The sequence below is a fragment of the Coffea arabica genome, chromosome 6e, assembly GCF_036785885.1.
Source record: "Coffea arabica cultivar ET-39 chromosome 6e, Coffea Arabica ET-39 HiFi, whole genome shotgun sequence".
Lineage (NCBI taxonomy): Eukaryota > Viridiplantae > Streptophyta > Magnoliopsida > Gentianales > Rubiaceae > Coffea > Coffea arabica.
The window spans coordinates 7,087,047-7,102,837 of record NC_092321.1 but is presented as its reverse complement, the minus strand read 5'-3'; the positions used below and the strand labels follow the sequence as shown (position 1 = coordinate 7,102,837).

At 36.7% G+C, this 15,791-nt stretch overlaps 3 protein-coding genes across 5 annotated transcripts; 2 read left to right on the top strand and 1 right to left on the bottom strand.

The window, feature by feature from the left end:
- Positions 1 to 2,146: 2,146 nt before the first annotated feature.
- LOC113695816 (probable receptor-like protein kinase At5g20050) lies at positions 2,147 to 3,862 on the top strand. Its single transcript, XM_027214977.2, has one exon. It carries the CDS (start codon positions 2,292 to 2,294, stop codon positions 3,633 to 3,635), a length of 1,344 nt encoding a protein of 447 aa, XP_027070778.2. The 5' UTR covers positions 2,147 to 2,291; the 3' UTR covers positions 3,636 to 3,862.
- Positions 3,863 to 6,179: 2,317 nt separating this feature from the next.
- On the top strand, positions 6,180 to 10,865 carry LOC113696080 (uncharacterized). 3 transcript variants are annotated; one of them, XM_027215414.2, is made up of 10 exons: positions 6,180 to 6,364; positions 7,309 to 7,381; positions 7,754 to 7,868; positions 8,479 to 8,515; positions 8,727 to 8,796; positions 9,070 to 9,174; positions 9,617 to 9,767; positions 9,860 to 9,942; positions 10,386 to 10,479; positions 10,558 to 10,865. In XM_027215414.2, the coding sequence occupies exons 2-10, from the start codon at positions 7,357 to 7,359 to the stop codon at positions 10,640 to 10,642; spliced, it is 765 nt and encodes a 254-aa protein (XP_027071215.1). In that variant the 5' UTR covers positions 6,180 to 6,364; positions 7,309 to 7,356; the 3' UTR covers positions 10,643 to 10,865. The 3 variants fall into 3 exon arrangements, with proteins under 3 accessions (XP_027071215.1, XP_027071214.1, XP_071910937.1); XM_027215413.2 differs by having other exon boundaries at positions 6,181 to 6,364; positions 7,309 to 7,387; XM_072054836.1 differs by lacking the exons at positions 6,180 to 6,364; positions 7,309 to 7,381 and having other exon boundaries at positions 8,433 to 8,515.
- A 462-nt stretch (positions 10,866 to 11,327) lies between these two features.
- On the bottom strand, positions 11,328 to 15,069 carry LOC113696082 (deSI-like protein At4g17486). The gene is made up of 4 exons (XM_027215415.2): positions 14,585 to 15,069; positions 13,214 to 13,501; positions 12,373 to 12,447; positions 11,328 to 12,132 (listed from the first exon to the last, which is right to left on the bottom strand). Exons 1-4 carry the CDS (start codon positions 14,736 to 14,738, stop codon positions 11,993 to 11,995), a joined length of 657 nt encoding a protein of 218 aa, XP_027071216.1. The 5' UTR covers positions 14,739 to 15,069; the 3' UTR covers positions 11,328 to 11,992.
- Positions 15,070 to 15,791: the final 722 nt, after the last annotated feature.

The window sequence follows — 15,791 nt, the reverse complement described above, 5'->3', positions numbered from 1 at the left end:
TCTTTTCTTTTCTGCTCAAATCTCATCTCCCAAACTAGGCATAAAAGTGATGTGAAACCAAATATTAGAAAAGAGAAGAGAAGGTGGTGTGAAATGATTACCCCATAGAGAAAGTACGAGTTCTTCTCACATGACAAGACAGGATATTTTCATGGGACCTTTGAGAAAGTAGTGATGTGTTCACATTCCTTTTCACCTTTTGTTTCTTAATTCGTAGAATTTTTATTGCCCTATAGATAAATTAAAGGTCACTGGCCATTTGGTCCGGTGGTCATCACCACCGATCATTAAAGGTAATGTTGGAGGTCAGGGGTTCAATCCTGTCTTAATTGATCTTCATCGATGGAGTCTGTACTCACATCGAATCCCTTCCCCTTCCCATCGTTGCGACAAAAAAAAATTTATAGATAAATTAAAGGGTAACAGAAATTTGTCTACAGCTTTAGAATTACCCAAATGACAAAAGATGATAAATAAAGCAGAAGTTAGGTGCATGAATGACAGTCGCCTGCCTAAATGACATGTTCAAAATTAACAAGAGGAACAAACCTATGAAGCATCGAAGTTGCAACTTTGCTAGAATTTTACTATCATTTATAAGCTACAGCCTACAGGCCATGTGGTTTTCTGCCGTCAAAACTGTACCCAACCAATCAAGAACGAGAAGTCATATTAGATATCTCAACCAGTGAGAAAGCGGTGAATACAAATGAAGGGAAGACACTGACTCACTGAGTATCGAGCAACTTCTCGTTTTGACATTTTGAACCCTCCCTCATATGGTAATAAATATGATACAACGGAACTTTCCGGCATTGAACTGAAAGTTTACATTCCAACCCTCTTACAAGTCTAATTGAACTTTTCCTTTTCTAATTTCTATAGTATAGGAGTAATATAAATTGTTTTTTTAATCCCAAAAAATATTAACTGATTGGTTGACTTCTTCCGAGTCTTGCTAAATCGACTAAATTAGCAAATTAAACTTTCTTTATTTTTATTTTTTTCACTCACAAATTTTGATTCCTACGGATAAACATATAAAATGACCCTCATTCTCTTTCTTCTTCTTCTTCTTTTTTTTTTTTTTTTGGGTATTACGAAACGGTTGAATTAATAATCCATATTTGTCGTCACCACAGATTCAAAGAGGTGAATAAACCAATGCCGTTTGGTGACTTTCTCAAGCGGTCAATACTCAATACCATGGCTTCGTTACATCACGCACCCATATATATGTTTGTTTTGCACTCCTCCTGCGTCGCTGTCCACAAAATTTATGTAATTGGTCGAAAAAGGATGGCGAATATAAAAAAACCCTGGAATTCTTGTGATAAAAGGTGAACATAAAAAATGAAAAGTGAAACGCTATTATATGTTGGTCCTATTGTAGCATGAACTCCATCCATGTAGTATTTACTAGTCTCCATAGGGCCAATATCAATTTTAAGTGATTAAAAAGAAATGTCTGCGCATTGTAGAGGGGAAAAATATTCCAACCACAAAAAAAAAAAAAAAAAGACGGAATGATACTCTACTCATTTCATTAGACCTGATCAATTTAAAAAAAAAAATTGAAAGAAATGATCGATTCTTTTGTCTTTTACTTCTTCCCAACTTTCAGATTATGGTTTCTATTCATTTTTAAACCAAGGTCCGCCCTTTTATTTATTTTTTTTTCTATTTGATTACTTCCATTTTCTTTCTTCTCCAATCTCCTCTCGCCAAAGTCCAAATTAATTCAAAGGCAGACAGGCTAATCCTCATATTCCTCTCCATTCAGTTACTTTCGTTTACTTCCACTTCTAGGCAGTTTCGTTTGCCACACTTCAATTTATTGCTGCTAAAGAGGTTGACTAATATATTTTGATTGGATACACTATAAAGTTCCACAGTTCACACACGTAAGTATTTCGCATACGTACGTTCATAGAATAGAAGACTGGTAATGTGTTTATCAGCATGGGATGGGATCATGGGAGCCGAAGTAGGTGCATGACTTGCCCTTTCAAACCGTGTAATTAAGGGAATGCTGCGGTTTGGGCCCCAACCCAAGTTAAAGATTGATGGAGATTGGGGGGAGACTGGTCTTTAATTTCCTAGGAAATGCGTTAATTACTATTCCTAGTCCTCCTCCCGGACATGAATTTCCTTCCTGCCCACCCCTTTTTTTTTTTTTAAATTTTAACAAAGAGTAAGGATTAAGTAGTGGAGCATCAAAATTCAATAGCAAAGCCTGAAATTGACAGCATGAGAATCTTGACCTCTTCTCTTTACTCAGTAGATCAACAATGGAGGACAGAAAAGCATACATAATTGCTGTTTCGTTGGTTTCCGTTCTCACCATCACTATCGTCGTTGCTCGTATCTCATTAAAGCTGTCCAAGACATTTTTCTTAGTGTGTGGAGCTAATATTGCGGTCATCCTTGCTGTTTTTTCGTTTCTTGTAATCAGAAGAAGATACAATAACCGGAGAAAACTGTTGGAAACCCAGCTTGTATCAGAGGGGCGGGAGCTACGAATTGAGTACAGTTTTCTCAGGAAAGTAGCTGGAGTTCCAACTAAGTTCAGGTACAAGGAACTTGAAGAAGCAACGGATGGTTTTCGAGCACTATTAGGACAGGGGGCGTCAGCTTCCGTGTTCAAAGGAATCTTGAATGATGGTACCCCGGTCGCGGTGAAGAGGATTGTTGGAGACGACAAGGGCGAAAAGGAGTTCAGATCAGAAGTTGCAGCTATTGCCAGTATCCAGCATGTAAATCTTCTTCGACTTCTTGGCTATTGTAGCGTACCATCAGGGCCCCGTTTTCTCGTCTACGAGTTTGTGTACAACGGATCATTGGATAATTGGATATTTCCAAGGAGGGAAACTCACGGCCGGCGGGGTGGTTGTTTGTCTTGGGACATGAGGTGTAGAGTTGCACTTGATGTAGCGAGGGCACTTTCTTATCTACACCATGATTGCAGGTCTTGCATTTTGCATCTCGATGTGAAGCCGGAGAATATACTCCTCGACGAGAGCTATCGGGCACTCGTGTGCGATTTTGGACTCTCGAAGCTAATGGGAAAAGAAGAAAGCAGAATTGTCACGACGATTCGGGGAACCAGAGGCTATCTGGCCCCGGAATGGATCTTGGAGAATGGAGTATCTGAAAAATGCGATGTTTATGGTTTCGGCATGGTGCTGCTGGAGATTATTGGAGGGCGAAGAAGTGTTTGCACGATTGAGGACGAAAACGAGAGAAGGAAGAAAAAGTTTGAGTGTTTTGCGAAAATTGCGATTGAGAAACTGAGAGAAGGGAAGCTGATGGAGATAGTTGACCGGAGATTGGTGCTAGCAGGAGGAATAGATGAGAGGCAGGTGAAGAGATTGGTTTGCATAGCATTGTGGTGTATTCAGGATAAGCCTAAGGTCAGGCCGAGTATGGGGCTTGTGGTGGAAATGCTGGAAGGCCGAGTTCCCGTGGATGAGCCGCCTGAAAATACCCAATTTCTCATTGCTGACTTGTTATCAGCTGAAGATGGAGAGTCAACGACGCCTGACCGTGGCAGGCTTTTTGCTGCAATGGATAATGCAATCATCCCATCAACAGCGGGCTATTCTTTTTCAATATCAGTTCTTTCAGGACGATAACGCTACTGAATCTTGCCGCAGCTGGTTCCTTTTACTTTCTTTACACAGATTCATTGACACAGGCATCTTTTTTCGTGTGAAGTGCATTGACAGACGCTCTGAATACGTATACTTGCACCTTTTTTTTTTTTTGGGATTCAGGCCATCATTTGACCGAGTATAGTGTACTTTACTTGCTCCAGTTCTTGAAGAGGTACAAATTTTATATGATCATTCATCGTCGTGCACTTACTGTCGGACTCCGGTGTAAAAAATGGACGATAAAACGAAACAATTCTCTGATTTGACTTGTAACTAAGAAAAGTTCATGCCGAGGATTGCTATTTGGTCTGGTGTTTACCTCCATATGGTATTGGTATGATGTGATCCCCAATTGATTTTAGTGTTGCAAGTAGTTTTTCCTTTCTGCAGTGCAGGGGCAAGACCGCAAGAGTTGACTATCAAGTCTACGATGGTTTTATTAGACAATAAAAAACCATCTCATTGGCAAGCATTTATATAATACTATTTTATTTTTTTCTGAAAACAGCAGTGTGTATATTTTCAATTGATATCAACTAGTAGTCTTCTTCATAGAAGTAGAATAACAGCATTGAAATGTTAAAGAATAAGAACTGTAGTCTTATCAAGTAAATTAATAAGAAGGATAGGGTATGTTTTTTTACACAAAGCTCCCAACATGAACAAGTCAAAATTTCCATCTTGCAGGCTTGGCTGTGAGCTTTGTGTTATATATATATAAAAAAAAAAAACAATTTGCATTTTTCTATTCTGGGTTTGTGCGGGTAACTTGAAAACATGTCAAATTTAATAAATTAGTAGAAGAGGGATGATAAATTGTAGATGATGAGACATGCTAATCCAAATAAATAAATAAATAAATAATCATGAGCCACTCCAATTCACAATTGCAAACTATTATCCGTAAAAATATTTCTAAGTTGTGATTTCTTTCTTCTTCTTAAAGTCTTCTTTTATTATTTAGCATCAAAGTAATTTTTATAAAAATATTTTATAAGTTAATTGCATGCATGCACAATACATACTAGTGTTCAGGAAAGCGGAACTTAATTGTCAACTTTTTTCCACTTTGCATTCCTCAAGCGTAAACAAATGGAGAAAAAGAAAAAAGGAAAAAAAAAATTGTGGCCCTTCGTGTTGTCTTCCTCCTCCTCTTTTTGACTTTGAATGCAGCCTCCACGACCGATTCTAATCTTTTTTTTTTTTTTTACCTTAAATTCTCTGAAGTAAAAGAAATGAGGACGATAAAAATAGAATTAACCTGATGAGTGCTCTTGAATTTAGCTTTTTGGGTTAATGCGCATATTTTCAAAGCCATTGAGAATGTTGACTTACGATGCGAGGGAAAGTAAATACTAGACAAAGGCAGTAGAAAGTAGAAACATGCATTATAATTTCCTAAATATTCATGGAAATAGAAGAAGAAAAATTGAGAAGCCAAGCAGGCCTGATTTTAGACAAGCACTTCGAGTTAGAAGCGTAGACAAGTTTAATCATATCCAGCATCTTGATATTCAAACTTATTTGATTATTTTAACGAATTTGAAATTTTGTTCAAATTTGACTTGTTTATTTGTCGAACCTATTTTAAACGAATTTTTTTTTTATCAAATTTAAAAATTATGGAACATAAAACATTGTTCGAGTTTGAATTAACTAGTTGTCAAATCAAATTCAAACAATATCGAGTTGTTTGGTTCATCTTTCAACTATACTTTCAAACGTGGCACATCTTTCATGAATTTTGATGTGGTTGAGCTTGGATTGAACAGTAGGCGGAATTGAATAATTTGTTGAATATGTGCCAAAAATAAATGAAGCCTAATTAAGGTCTTGTTTGGATTGTATTTTTCTGGATTTTCGTAGAAAAATTACTGTAACGATTTGATATATGTGAGGTAAAAAAATGATTTGAAAATGTGTTCATGGAAAACGTAGCATTTTTTATTTGAAAAATTGCTGTCCAAACAAGGCCTAAATTATTGCAAGTAATATTTGCATTCTAAAAATAGTTTCTTGTACTTAACTCTAACATTTTATCATGTGAAGGAAGGTGAAGTGCTAGATAATTATTTTCGGAGTGCGAATATCATTATTTCCATAATTACTTTCTAGTTTTGGTTATACGTAGTGAGCAATGGTGGTGAATTTTAAAAAAAAAAATTATTTTTTTTGTTGTTAATATATTTGATGAAAAATCATTAACCAATTTTTGGTTTTGTGTTGTAGGGAGACACTAAATCTTATGCGGGGAGAGCAGAACAATAGGCAAGTAATGATTGTTTACCTAAGGTCGTAATGACAATTGAATATAACCTATCATGTTACCATCATTTTCTCACAGATTGAAAAAGAATCTGAGTTTGGCCCAGTTCAATCTCTTCCCGGGCCAAAGATGCTGTGACTCTGGATATTTTATTTTGACTCCTTAAATCACAGCCCAACTGTGAGGCCTAAACCCAATACCATCTCTGTCTCTGTCTCTCTCTCTCTCTCTTTTAAATATATATAGAATGGGCGATACAAACGATTAACATGGCTGATTTACCACATAAACACTAACAAATTTTTTTTTTAAATTTTTTTGTATAAAAATTTTTTTGGTGAGCATTTATGTGGGAGTCTTGTCCGTCTTCCGCCGAGCGTTATTTCATCTCCTCTCAGTCTCAGGACGACTCCTTCCTGTGCCTTCTCTCTCGACGCTTTTGGTAACTATGGCTGCCCTTTCCGTCCCTGCCCTGTCTAACAATTGCATCTTAGCTTTGTTTTATCAAGATTTGGTTTGTACCGGATGTCAAAGAATTCACTGATTGACACCACATACGCAAACTAAGCTTATCTAATTGTTGTCTTTAGTGTTTGCCATCTTCCAAGTTGACTTTTTAATTGTTTGTTTATCTGCAATTTTATCATAGTTCATTCTTTTTCTTTTTCGTTTACTTTTTCTATTTTCTTTTCTAACGTAAATGGCTCATTCTTGTGACCTTCCTGGGAAAGAGTATTACTTAATATCTTTGTTTAGGCTGGTTGAAGGAGTTGCTGAAGTGGGGTTTATCAGGTCCAGATTTATCAATTTGTGATTACCGATTTTTTCTGTTTGTTCCCCGTCCCATCTTCAATATAGATTTTTTAGATGGGTTTTCTGGGAATTTATGGTACAAACAAATCACAGCTTTTAATTGTTATGTACTTCTTTGATGAGCTTATCCATTTTCTGCATTACGAAGACTGCACCTAAATCATGGACAATAGGATGGTAATTGACTAATAAAACATTTCTTAGTCTAGAATAAGCCCTTTTGCTTTGGTTGCCTTTCCTGTTCATTCTTTCTTTCTTTCTTTTTAGCCCCTAATGCCTTGAAAATTTCTCTGTTCTAATTTTATGCTAAAACTATGTACGGCTAGTTGGGTCAGGTTATCTCTTGGATTTCACATTTGCACTGTAAAACTTTTGTTGGGGGGGGGGTATAAGCTTATGAAGTTTGGATTTAAATTTACTGAAAATAAGTTAGTTAGGGCAGTTGGCTTTAGGTTCTGCGTACTTATTACAGCATTTCATTTGGTCATATTGGCCTCTATGCATCCAAAAATATTGCTGTTATTCCATTACTTTCTAAAGCTATATATGACTGAGCTTGATCTCTCGCTGCAGGCACGGTTTTCAAGACAAAAACTAGCAGGCACCTGTATCGGAAGGAATATGAGTTTTACTGGCCCTTCTGCGGGTGCTAGTTAGTTTCTTTATCTGTATCACTTCCTCTCAATTGAATTAATCTTTATTGCTCCTGCTGCTGATGCATTAATTGAATCTCTAGTATGGTCACCTATAGTACCAAGGGCCTTATCGGATGATGTGAATTTTTATCTTTGATTATCTAATACCTAGTACAGCAAGGAAAAAGACTATAGGGCCCAGACAAGTAGTTTAGTTGAAGTTGTTTAGCTGTATGAGGAAAACATATTGGGCATATAACTATTTCATTCCCTTTCTTCTTAGCAAAGAAGTTGAGAAATACAGTTTGATTTTGTTTGCTATCATGTGAGGTTGTGCTTGTCTTTCTGTATAAATTTATTCAAATGTGCTTTAATTTCCACAGGTGGTAGAACTGTTACAAGGGCCTTTAATTTTGGAAGGACTTATGTTGTCAGGCCAAAAGGCAAACACCAGGCAACAATAGTTTGGCTGCACGGTCTTGGAGATAATGGCTCTAGGTAATGTCATTTGGCTTCCTTCGTACATATTCCTTCGCGTATATCATTTCGGTTGAGCTTTTGGTTAGAGTTGCTGATGATTAGAGTATCTATTTTAATTTAGTTGTTTCCGCATTAGTTGCTTTCTATATGCAGTTTGTTTCAGTTATTATCCTAATCCCAACTGTTTGAACATAATGCAACCCCTTGCCACTTACATCTGAAATTTTATACTAAAGGAAGGTCACATGTCAATCTTGGCTTGCATATTTTTTTTCTGTGAGGCGGGTTGTGGGTTGGAAGGCTATTAGAGATTGAGGTTCAACGTAAAATCTGTTATTTGATAATCTTCGATGCTTCCTTCTTTAACTGAAGGAAGAAAAAATGTTACTAAAGGCAGTTTCTTCAGATAAATGGTTGGGTTGACAATCGCTGTAGTGATATTAAAAAGTGCTGTCTAGTATGTATTTTTCTGATGGTAGTGGGTTATGTCCATGTCAGGTTTTAGGAGGTTTGCTGTTTTATTCAAGTCTATCTAGTGTACAGTAGCTGATTGGAATGTGATATATGTCCAAAACTTTACAGTGGTAACTTGAATAATCATGTAATCAAATTTGATGGTTTCTCACAGCTGGTCAACTCTGTTGGAGTCACTTCCTCTTCCAAATGTAAGTATTTATATCTCTGTGGAATTTCATTTGCCAAAAACCTTTAATTCATGACTCTAACCACATACTCGGAGAAAAGACAAAGCACAGATTCTGGAATGTGTCAATCTCTCTTTCGCTGTCTCTCTCATTTTTTTGAGTTTCTTCTTCTTCTTCTTCTTCTCTCTCTCTCTCTCTGGGTGCTATAGTGTGAAGAGTTTTATTTCTGCAGATTAAATGGATCTGCCCTTCTGCCCCACAGCAGCCAATAACTCTTTTTGGGGGCTTTCCTTCAACGGCCTGTAAGTACTAGGCAGGTTTCTTACCATTTGTTGATATAGATGGTATTTTATTGTCATCTGTTGGAAAAAACACAAAGAAAAAGTTCCGTAAGAATGGACAACTTATTTGGACACGTGTCGAAAGAACCAGGATTGCTATCAGATAATTCTACTTTTTATGTCCTATACAACTTAAAGCTCTGGATAATTGGGATCTAACTTATCCTTGATATAATTTTCTACTTACCAGCAAATGAAAGTATCTCTAAACAGTACACTTTTTTTGACAACTAGGGTTTGACGTCAATGACCTTTCTGAAAATACTAAAGATGATGTGGAGGGCTTGGATGCTGCAGCAGCATATGTTGCAAGTTTATTGGCTACTGAACCTCCTGAGAGTGAGTTTTTATGGCTTCACATATGAGATTGTGTTTCTTTTGACAACGACAGACATGCTTCAGAATACACGGAGACATACATGTCTGTACAGATTTGTAGAGACTCACTATGGGCGTTATTTGGATGGTTTTGCTTCATATTTTTTTATGACCTGAAACTTGCATGGAATAAACTAATTCAAGGTTGGAAATATGTTAGAAATGGAGGACATCTATACTGAATGCAACAAGTTTGTTTATTATTATGTTGTCTGCAATGGTATATTGACTATAAGTGAATATTTGTTTCATTCTACTGTAAGGTTGAATACACTCTTGCCTTCTCATACAAGTTAATGACTACCTAAACTACACAAGCACAGCCTTGCATGCAAACATTATGAAGCACTCTTTTCCCCTGGTGTTGGTATGATCATCTAACCTCTTCCCTTTTGACTTGCAGTCAAACTTGGGGTTGGAGGCTTCAGCATGGGTGCAGCAACAGCCCTCTACTCTGCAACTTGCTTTGCCCAAAGCAAATATGAAAATGGAAATCCGTATGCAGTGAATTTGAGTGCTGTTGTTGGATTGAGTGGATGGCTCCCGTGTGCAAAGTTTGACTTTTAAACCTTTTCTGATGGAAGTTTGTACTTCTGGAAAATGCTAGTGTGTGTTTTTTATTCAATTAACTTCTACTTCTACCCAGGTTGCTGAGCAAGAGAATAGAAGGGTTGCAAGAGGCTGCATACCGTGCTGCATCCTTGCCTATTCTACTGTGTCATGGCAGAGGTATTAAGTAATTTATGACAAAAGTAGAAGGTTTTCAGTTTGCAATTTGATGTGATTCTAGTTGTTATTCGATGATTCTGGGAGGGAGAGAGCCTCATATTTCAATGAATTCTAGTATAATGTTTTGTTAAAAACAAAAAAAGTTTCTGCTCCTAAAACTACTCTTGAAAGTACTTAGTAATTAAAAGTAAAGTTTTTGTCCATAAAACAACACCCCCTCTCCCCCCAACTCCCCGCTGCCCCAAAAGAAAAACGGAGAGAAAAAAAAACACTTAAACTAAACAAAAGTTTCTAACTTTTTAATTCACCTGCTTTGTTCTAATGTGTGAAAGTGTAACGGTGTTGGTTTTAGTTATGATGCTAATGGTTTGATTATAGCTTTATCTCTGGTATTCATACTTCGTGTGGCATAAGCTGCAATGATTTGGTGTAATCTAATGCAGGAGATGATGTCGTTCCATTTAAATTTGGTGAGAAGTCTTTACAGACATTGATTTCATCTGGATTTCGAGATGTGACATTCAAAGCCTACAGTGGGTATGTACATTGCTGCTGTTTAAAAACCTATGACTTGTGGAACTTCGATGTGACTTTTTTGAGTCTCTTGTTGAGCAGACTTGGCCACTACACTATCCCAGAGGAGATGGATGAAGTGGGTGCATGGCTGACCTCAAAATTGGGGCTCGAGGGGAAACTATGAATTTCGGAGGAACAATTGGTGATGTAGCTCCTGCTTCTTGTGGATCATTATTAATTTAGAGATTGACAATTATGTTAAATATTTGATATATGCACAGCTTGTCGAGAGACTTGAGAGTGGCCATTATTGACTGCCGTTCAGTCTTAAACTCTAGTTGTCCTATGCTGAGTTGTTTTGTTCCACAATTTGCTCCGCAATGTAATGCTCCTTTGTTACTGTCCCACCATGGCTGTTGGACGACCTATCAGGTCGCATCATTTAATTTTTCTGACCTTGTTTTCCAAGGACACAACAATACGTATTTCGTGCTGCTGGTCTTTCAAGCATCTCATAACAATTTTACAACGTTAGAATATCATGATGTTTCTGTGCAAAAAAAAAAAAAATTTTTTTTAAAATGAAAGCTAGAGCTAATTTCTTACCCTGTTATGAAACTAGCGTAATTGTCTAAATAATAGTACCGCAGCCAATTCTAAAAGCACGCATTGACAGGGCAATTCCGTTGCTGCCAACAGAGTTTAACAAATTAAATGACCGTCTACGAAATGCACAAAGCCTAACGATAGTAATGCCTCGAGGACACTGCAACACCAACAAAATTGAAGTTAACTTTTAAAACCATTTACCTGCCTACTTTTCGGATGCAGATGCTCCTATAGCAGATTGTCACGGTTGAGTCGGTGGATAACAGTACCTTCGCAAAGGGTTGCAGCTTTGTCACATTAGTCACAGCCAAAAATAGGCGCAAAGGTCTCATGAATAGTGCAAAGTCATTTTGATAAAGTTACAAAGCTACATAGCTTATGGCACAACACGAAAGGCAGTGAATAACAATAAGGAAGACGGTTGTTGCACTAGTTACTCGTGTGATGAGCACTTCGACCAATTGCCGACCTTTCCACTGCTGCTTGGGCCATATGACCCCCACAAAGAATGAACTCAGGGACCGGGAATTTGTATATCTCTAACCTGTTTGCTCATGTCTCCTTCCTGCCGGATAATACAATCGGACATATGTACGGATGCCATCTGCGATGTTCCAAGAAAACGACCAACTACCAAATATTTCTGAGAGCTCCACAGTAGGGACCACCACTACGATCAACCATGTCTCTTCTGAATTCTAAGTTCTTTGACTTCAAAATAAAAACCATATAGAAAGCGAGAAAAACACAATGAACCTAACAAACACTAAATCACCCAAGGAATAACAATTTCATCAGTAGCAACTGGTCTCAATGTCTTACCGTCTTTGCACTAGAAATTTTTCACGCATTACATCCCGCAAAGATTGCACCACTCCTTGGAAAAGAACAGTACCATCTCCGGGCTCATCAACAGAGCCTCATATCACCTTGACACCTCTTTTATAAAGGCTACTTCTCCATATCCAGGTGATGGTGACAGCAGGTGCTTGTCCTGATCACCATCTTCACTTTCTGTAGCTTCATGAGCTGTATTACTCGAGACAGAAGCACTCCCATCTTCTTCTAGAAATTATGCAAGTGATTGGGGAAAAAAAGGTTATTACTTCCTAATACTTTTGCACAAGTACCAGATTATCAGGAAGTAGCAAGAAATACAATGAATGTGCCAAAAGATAAAGAAAAGATAGTCGGAATAGAGGCAAGGCATCAAGACGTATAATATGTTTTCTTTTAAGAAGCAGAGTTGAGCCATTCAAATTTTTACAGAATTGCAGAAACAAAGAACAGGCTGCTTAGCAGTACCTGGGTGGTACTCCGGAAGCTGCTTAACAGTGGTTGCTTGAAGACTTTCAGGGAGAAGACAACTGCAGAAAGCACCTGAAGTTCAACAAAAGCCAGTATTTCTAAGATTATCTTGGACATAAAGTATGAATAATGTCAAAATCACACAATAGTACCAAAAAAGATGTTGCCATTATATCAGTGATGACAGAATAAGCAATAGAGATAGTAAATGTAGTTCAGGAATCTATCCTGTCATGAGATATGCAGATTCCAGAGTAGAAACTTCTAGGGAAACAAAAATCCTACTAATAATACGTTATGTTATTTCTGTTTCCAATGGAAGACAAGTTGTCATGGTCAATAACATTGCTAAATCTAGCAGAAGTAACTTTATGATCACATCAGACCAACGTTCCTCCCCATGAGACCAACAAAAAGAAATATAAATTCATCTGCAATAAGTGAACAAGGTTCCTTTTCACATCTCCATATACATGTCTTTGCAGAAAAGGTTTTCCAATAACTCAATAGCTCCATAGAGATGATAGGTGTAAAGCTAGAAGAACATTATGATACTTGTGAAAGAAGTTTGTCCGCTGCTGTAGCTAAAAGTCGAGCAAACTGTATTTGCAAAAAAAAAACTTTCCAGAATCAAGATACCTAATTCTAGGGTTTTCGCAAGAACAATCTAGAAGAAAAATAATGGACCAGAATCTTAGATTCCTGAATCCGGAACAATAAAAGCTAATAAGCTGTACATATCAGCCTATATATTGCAGTTGCCATACAAGACCAAGTTATGATTGTAAGAAAATTTTGTATAGAGAAGAGTTCAAATTTTGTTCAGAGTTAGATATACCCATATGTGCCAGCCTGTTCACCCACCCAGGTATTCCTCTTCCTGTAAGCCTTCGGGCCATATCATCTGTGAAATGATTGCAATTCTTGGAGATGAGATGATAGGTATCACCATGATACTCAGAAGCCACACTCTCAATGAAAGTACGGAATTCTGATGGAGGCATGTTGATTCGACCCAGTGGGACAGAAGATCTAAAAATAAAACCAGGACAGCTTTTGGGCTCCACTTCAAAGACTCCACTGATGGGAAAGTCATGTGCTCCAAACCCATATTCCATCCCATGAACTGCAAATTGGTGCATTCCATCACATAAGAGTGATACAGAAATATTCAACATGTATGCTGTTGACGTTTTTCTCTAAATAAGAATCTTCCATACCTATGTGCTCTTAAAATTTTGACTTATTATAGATATTTTCCACCCTTTGATTTACTTGAGCCATACATAATGAAAGTTTCTCAAAACAACATGTACTTTAACATGAATGACACAAAAAATGAGTTAAAAAAAAAGGATGGAGAGAAAGAGCAGAGGTCTCTCGTTCGGGTCCAATATTATACCATGCATCAGTTTCAGATAATTCTGGTCAATTACCCACCAAATAAAACTCAAACAAAGAAAATTATTCCTAGCAGAAAAGGCCACTCAAAATCAAAATCTGATCAGTCATATTCTCACCCTTGCCATCCCTGTATGTAGTGAGCTGTGAAACTTAGCATCTAATTAGTCTCTTCCATCAGTGAAACCTCATCAACCTGGTACGAAATTCATGGCCAAATAAATCCTGGGAGTGTCCCTATAGATTTTTATAAATGGAAACAAACTACGTGCAATTTCACAGATGAAAGGTAGCCCAGGCATTAGGATCCTTGTATTCACGATGCAATGTAAACAGACCACGAAGTCTAAAAAGCAAAACATTAATCAACTTAAATCAATTGAGATTTCAACTGCGCAAAGTGGAATAAGGCTGCATTCTGGTTCTTATTAAAGTTCGAAATGTATGTTATTCGAATTAAGCTACAATCCTACCATGTAAAATCTCAGAGATAAAAAGATCCAATTCCAGCTATCAAGCTCAAGAATAACCAAGCTGATCATCCACCATAATCAAAAGAACTACACAAATAAGGTCCCAAGAAAAAGAAAAACTCCATTCCCAATCCCGTGAGCAACTCTCATCTGACACAGGTATAACAAAAAGGATACAAACCCAGAAAGCATATCCAGAACGTAAGCCAAACCAAAATCATACTCATTTGAAAAAACCAACACAAAGTTAAATCTAAGACAAATCCATAAATCCAATAAACAAAAGGAACTCTTTTTGCTTTTCTAACATTTATGGGGTGTTTACTTTTTCTCACCTTCAATGCCAGAATGGAAGATGCCAAAACCAAACCAAACTGTATAATGATTGAGAGGGGTGAGGTCATATACATTAAGCACCACTTGGGTCTCGGAGCTGCCATTACCTCCACCACCGCCACCACTACCGTGATTTGATGCGGAGTTTGACATATTTCTATTCTCAACCCCCTTAAAAAAAGAATTGAAACAAAAATCCCTCTTTATCCTCTCTCTTTTATTTTCTTTGCTTTTCTCCCTCCTTTCAATCTATGATCTTTTCTTTTGACTGCACGTGCACATCAATTTTTGAAGAGAAACCCACGAGCTTTTTCAAGATTGAGACTCTTCCTTGACTCTCAGAATCTCTCCCTCTCTTTTCCTGTGGACTTGCTTCTCTTCCTCTCTGTGTTTTCTCCCCTATTTTTGTTTACAGTTTTTCTTCTGCAGGCAGAGGAAAAGCTTGGCGCTTTTTGGGGTAGAAAGGCAAAGCTAGTTTAGGAAATGTGCGTATTACATGTTTTTTTTTTTAAGGAATATTTCCATTTTTAGGGATCATTTTAAAAACCTACCCTGATATTTCTAATAATTTTACTAGCCTCCCCTAAGGTTTATAAAATTATATAAACCTCCCCTAAAGTTAAGATTTTGTAACAAAATTAGTCCAAATCATAAAAAGTAACATTAAAAAAGTATCTTTAAAAAATAGATGAAACTTTGATTCCATAAATACCCCTTTTATGCATGCATATAAGTTATATTAGTAAAATAATGAAAATAATTAAAAGTTAAAAACAATTAACCTACATATTTTACTATTCAAAAAATTCATATTTAATATATTAGATAACACAAATAAACAACAAAACTACATTAATGATCACAAGATTCAATAAAATAGACTAGTCATATATCTTAATATGAGGTTTGCCATAATTATTGTGATTTTGAAAATAAAAAAATTTCAAATTTTGTCTTTCTTTTTCGTCATTTCTCCTTTATTTCCACGAAATTAGTTTACAACTATCATAGCTTTAAGAATTTTAAGAAACACTTGGTCATGAACAACATTTCTTTTCTCTTGTGTTTTTTCCTTTTACCAAAAAATCTCTTCTCACATTGCGTACAAACTTATTTTTTGTCATTGACAAGTTTTTTCAATCACAAAATATTATCATTTGGTACATCAATTGGCATTATTTTGTAATTGTAAGTCACCATTTATCA

Coding starts and splice junctions, on each gene's coding strand:
- LOC113695816 (XM_027214977.2), top strand. CDS start 2,292: ATGGAGGACAGAAAAGCATACATAATTGCTGTTTCGTTGGTTTCCGTT.
- LOC113696080 (XM_027215413.2), top strand. CDS start 7,357: ATGAGTTTTACTGGCCCTTCTGCGGGTGCTA. Junction 8,797..9,069: donor GGGCTTTCCTTCAACGGCCT/GTAAGTACTAGG, acceptor TTTGACAACTAG/GGTTTGACGTCAATGACCTT. Junction 9,943..10,385: donor TCTACTGTGTCATGGCAGAG/GTATTAAGTAAT, acceptor AATCTAATGCAG/GAGATGATGTCGTTCCATTT.
- LOC113696082 (XM_027215415.2), bottom strand. CDS start 14,738: ATGTCAAACTCCGCATCAAATCACGGTAGTGGTGGCGGTGGTGGAGGT. Junction 13,502..14,584: donor CTTCCATTCTGGCATTGAAG/GTGAGAAAAAGT, acceptor ACCAATTTGCAG/TTCATGGGATGGAATATGGG. Junction 12,133..12,372: donor GCTTCCGGAGTACCACCCAG/GTACTGCTAAGC, acceptor CATAATTTCTAG/AAGAAGATGGGAGTGCTTCT.